The following is a 4094-nucleotide window of genomic DNA, read 5'->3' as shown; positions in this document are numbered from 1 at the left end:
CACTGGCTTCTCTCAGGGAGTCCCAGGGCAGCCATGGAGGGAGTGCTTGTACCCCAGGGTAACCCACTTTCGTGCTCTCCACATGCTCCCCAGGTATAAGGCAGGAGCCTCCCCAGGACATCCCAGCTTTGCCCCAGCAGCTGGACCTTCCTTCTGCATTGTTTACATTGCATCCTGGATGGGACATTTTTTAATACGCAACGTGCTGCTCTCAGGAGGAAGAGGGAATGGCATGAACTGGACAGACTGTGAACTTGCCAAGAGATGCAGTACCCTTCCACATCTTTGGGTGTCTGTCTGGCATCAGATTGGCAGCCACGCCAGCCAGGGGAACAGAGGAGAGGAGAGGTGCCACTTGGACCCGCCCTGCCAGCAGTGGCCTTCAGAGGGCTCCTTTGGGGCTCTGGCCTATTTTCCAGAGAGAGTGGCAGTGGCCCCGTGGGGCCCAGAGCTGCTGTGGCCTCCACTGGCATCTGTGTTTCCAAAAGTGCCTTGGCCCAGGCTCCATGGCGACAGCTGGGTCCAAATCAGAGAGGAGAGAGGAGGCCAGTAAGGGCAGGGCCGTCTGTGGGCCAGGAAACCATCTGGTTCATCTCTTGGCAGGAGTGTCCCTGCAGGTGAGGTGAGCGCCCTGAGAGGAGCGGGAGAAGCATTTTCTGCCCGTGCCTCCAGCCGCTGCACGTGGGCCTCGCTCCTAACACCATCCCTGCCTCTCCCTGGCCCAGGCTCTCTGGGGAAGGATACTGGCAAGCCTTACCTGGCTTCCACAGCCTCTGGCCCTGGGTGCCTTGGGCTCCTGTGAGCAGATAGGTGGAGGGCCTGCCCCTCTTCCCAGCCAGAGGCAACAGGCCTAACTGGGGAGCTCAGGGCAGTGATGATGGAAATTCCAGTGAGGGAGAAATTGGGTGCTGTCGCCACCTAGGACCTTTCCTCCCTCAAGCCCATTCCTAAGGCCTCGAGCCTGGGCTCTGCCCACACCCACTACTGCCCCCAGACTACCCTTGAAGCCGATCTTCAGAAATCAATAATATGAGTTTTTATTTTGTTTGTTTTTTTTTTTTGGTAGTTTATTTTGGAGTCTAGTATTTCGATAATTTAAGAATCAGAAGCACTGACCTTTCTACATTTTATAACATTATTTTGTATATAATGTGTATTTATAATATGGAACAGATGTGTACAGGAGTTTAGTACTTCTTGGGTCCTGTCTTTGTGATGGCAGAGTGGGAATCCTTCTGACTCCCCTTCTCATATTGCTGCCGGCTGCCCCCCATACCCTTGGCACCTGGGAGCACTTGGACTTGGCCTACTGTGCTCTAGGCCCTTGTCCTCTTCTAGTTCTTGGGGAACCTGGCCTCACCCATTTAGTCCCCAGCCTGGGCCAGCCTCCTCTGTCTTATGGCTTGAGGTTGGCTGCAGCCCCCCTTCCCCCTCATGCTCCCACCATTCCTTGGAGGTTATGCCCCCTTAACCTGAATCTATCCCGCTTTTCTCCCTTCAAGTTTGAAAAAGCTTACGGACACCCTAGTCAGCCTGGGGGATACAGGAATTTGGGGGAAGGAGACAAACCTGCCCGTTTTCCTCTTTTCAAAAGGATTCTCTTGTCAGAGAGCAGGGTCTCTGACCATGATGACATCTGGGCTCTTCCTCCTGCTATTGCAGGGTTTTAGATGGACTGGCACCCTGCTCATTTTTAAGCCCCGGCAGGGCACTCGTCTTTGTGCCAGGGGGATCTGCCTTGGGTCTGTCCTCCTTGCAGCTGGGCAAGAGAGCTGGCTCTGGGCGCCTGGTCTGCCTGGAACTGCTAGAGTTGATTGAAGACTGTAGAGAGGGGAGGAGGAAGAAGAGGGAGGCTTCCCTGAGCCCAGGTTTCTCTGGCTGAGGCACTACTGAGAGAGTTTCCAGTCTCTACTTCATGGCTAGCTTCCTCTAAGGCGTAAGATGGTCCCTAGGGTGCCACAGTCTTCTCTCTACAGCCACAAAAATACTCCATGGAGAGCAAGTGATGAAAGAATGAGCCATCGACAGAAAGCTGAGCAGATGCTCCCAGCTCTCAGCCCATCCAGTAAAGCAAAACAGACCCAGCAGATGCCCCCAGTGGAGTCCAAGTATATGCAGCGCTACTTGCCTCCCTTTTCCTTTCTCCCTGACACATAGAGCATGCCCGCCCCTAATCTGGGTGCTTATGCCAGAGACAAGGGAGCAAGAGGCCTAGGCTCATCCACACTCACCCAAGTGCACACGTTCCACGCCTCACCCATTGCTCCCTGTTCCCCTCACTGCACACACAGGGTATCAAACAGGAAAGCATTCAGGGAACCGTTCCCACAGCCTGAGCCGGCAGCAGGGGGAAGAACAACACGACCTCACTCTTCCTGCCCAAAATGAAACAGGAAAGCAGCTCCCGGGCTCTGGGGGGCGGGGGAAACTGGGCTGGGACACGAAGGCGAGATGACGAGGCTCCCATGTGGGGGACAGGTAGGACACCCGCGGGCCTGCACGTCCACACCACCAGGCTGTGCTGGGCTACACAGGCTGCCAGCTCCTCAGAGAAGAGAGCTCTGGAGGGGAGCTGGCTGGCTAAACCCACTCACCGGCTTTGATACCACGCCAGCTTTCTGGGAAAAGAGGGGATCCCTTCATGGACTTGGTTTGGGCAGCTCCAACCTGTAGCTTGTGCCAGGTTCCACCTCTAGTGACATGCAAAAGCTGCGCCGGGCACTTGGGGTGTGAACAGGCCACAGTGGAAGCCCTTCTCTCTCCAGGATTTCCAGGTCACTCCCTGAGGGTCCGGCCCCTTCTCATAGGTAAGGTACCCAAGACTTTCCTGATGGAGTGTGCAGGTGTACAGGAGAGGTCCTAGGCTTGGCAGAAACAAGGCCAGATGATAGCTCTAGACTCACTGTGAAGTGCTCTCCCTGGCTTAGCAAATACCCATGTTTAATCTGCACTGGTATTTCATAAGACAATTCAGAGCGTAGCAGTTCCTTAGCCTGGAAGCAGTGTCCTGTCTAAAGGACAAGTCTGACCCCACGGTGACCGCCAGCTCTGAGGACAGCTGCATTTCCAGAGCCCACTGGCTGGTAACCACCTGGATATCACTGTGGGGCGTCAGGCAGGGAGAGGCTGTGAAGAATGCCTTTATGCTGCTGGCTTAGCTAGCGGTCCCTCTCCTGCCTCAGGGCCAGACTGGTCAGGGGATAGAAGAAAAAGGACAGTGGTTCCTACCTCCCCCCATCCCGGGCTAGATAAGGCCACTAGGTCACTAAACTCAGGTCGCGCGGACGCTCCACCTCTCATGGGGACCCACAGGGCTCTCCCCTCCTTGCCGCTTCCCCCGCCTCTCCCCGCGGGTCCGCAGTTTGGCAACCCAGCCCTCCACCCCACGTGGCCCGCCGCATTCCGGGAAGGGATGGAAGTGATTCACTCAGGGAACTGTGAGTGTCCCTTCCCGGGGAGAGGATGCGCCTGGGAGGTCCCAGCGGCCTCCCTCAGGCGGCCGCGCCCTCCCTCGCGCCCAGGGCGCACGGCACGGCCGGATCCCGGCGGGCCTGGAACCCCCAGCGGCGGCGGAAGAGGCAAGTGCGACGCGCTGGCTGCTCTTTGTTACAGCCCGACTTCCTGTTTGCGGCCTCCCGACCCCGGCTCACTTCCCGGGCCGGGAAGCCGCTGAAGGCCGCGAGTGTCTCGGAGGCTCCGCGCCCGCTCGGCTCCTCCTTCTGCAGCCCCGAATCCCACCCCCGGCCTGGGAGCCCGCGCCGGGCCGCTGTCGCGGGAAGCCGGCGTAGCTGGCGGGACAGCGGGCGGGACCGCCCGGGCCCCGTTGCCCAGCACCAGGGGGCGCTGCGCGGCCGCGGGGCTGCTCCCGGACCGGAGCCGCCGTCACCCCGCAAGGCACGGGGTCAGCCCTTCTTGGCCCTGGGGGCCACTGGGACGATTCGGAGAGGGAGCAGCCGGATGCGAGTTCAGTGATAGCCTTTGTCGCGCAGAGCTCTCTCCGGCCCCCGGGCCCCTAAGCAGAGGGAGTATACTGGAGAAAGCTCAGAGTGATGCTTTCCCCTAAATATGTTAGAGGATGTCCAGAGAAGCGGCCC

General features: G+C 58.5%; 1 protein-coding gene across 1 annotated transcript in view; it reads left to right on the top strand.

Annotated features, from left to right (window-relative positions):
• The window catches only part of DLL4 (delta like canonical Notch ligand 4), a 9404-nt gene extending 8211 nt beyond the window's left edge, over positions 1-1193 (top strand). Inside the window, exon 11 of the mRNA XM_024732481.1 lies at positions 94-1193. Within this exon, the coding sequence (XP_024588249.1) occupies positions 94-99 (6 nt within the window). The 3' untranslated portion in view covers positions 100-1193. The remainder of the gene's footprint in view (positions 1-93) is intronic.
• Positions 1194-4094: the final 2901 nt, after the last annotated feature.

The sequence above is a fragment of the Neophocaena asiaeorientalis genome, unplaced genomic scaffold (genome assembly GCF_003031525.2).
Source record: "Neophocaena asiaeorientalis asiaeorientalis breed wild unplaced genomic scaffold, Neophocaena_asiaeorientalis_V1.1 scaffold119, whole genome shotgun sequence".
In the NCBI taxonomy this organism is placed as follows: domain Eukaryota; kingdom Metazoa; phylum Chordata; class Mammalia; order Artiodactyla; family Phocoenidae; genus Neophocaena; species Neophocaena asiaeorientalis.
The sequence above is the reverse complement of the archived record's forward strand: the minus strand, read 5'-3'. Positions and strand labels throughout refer to the sequence as shown.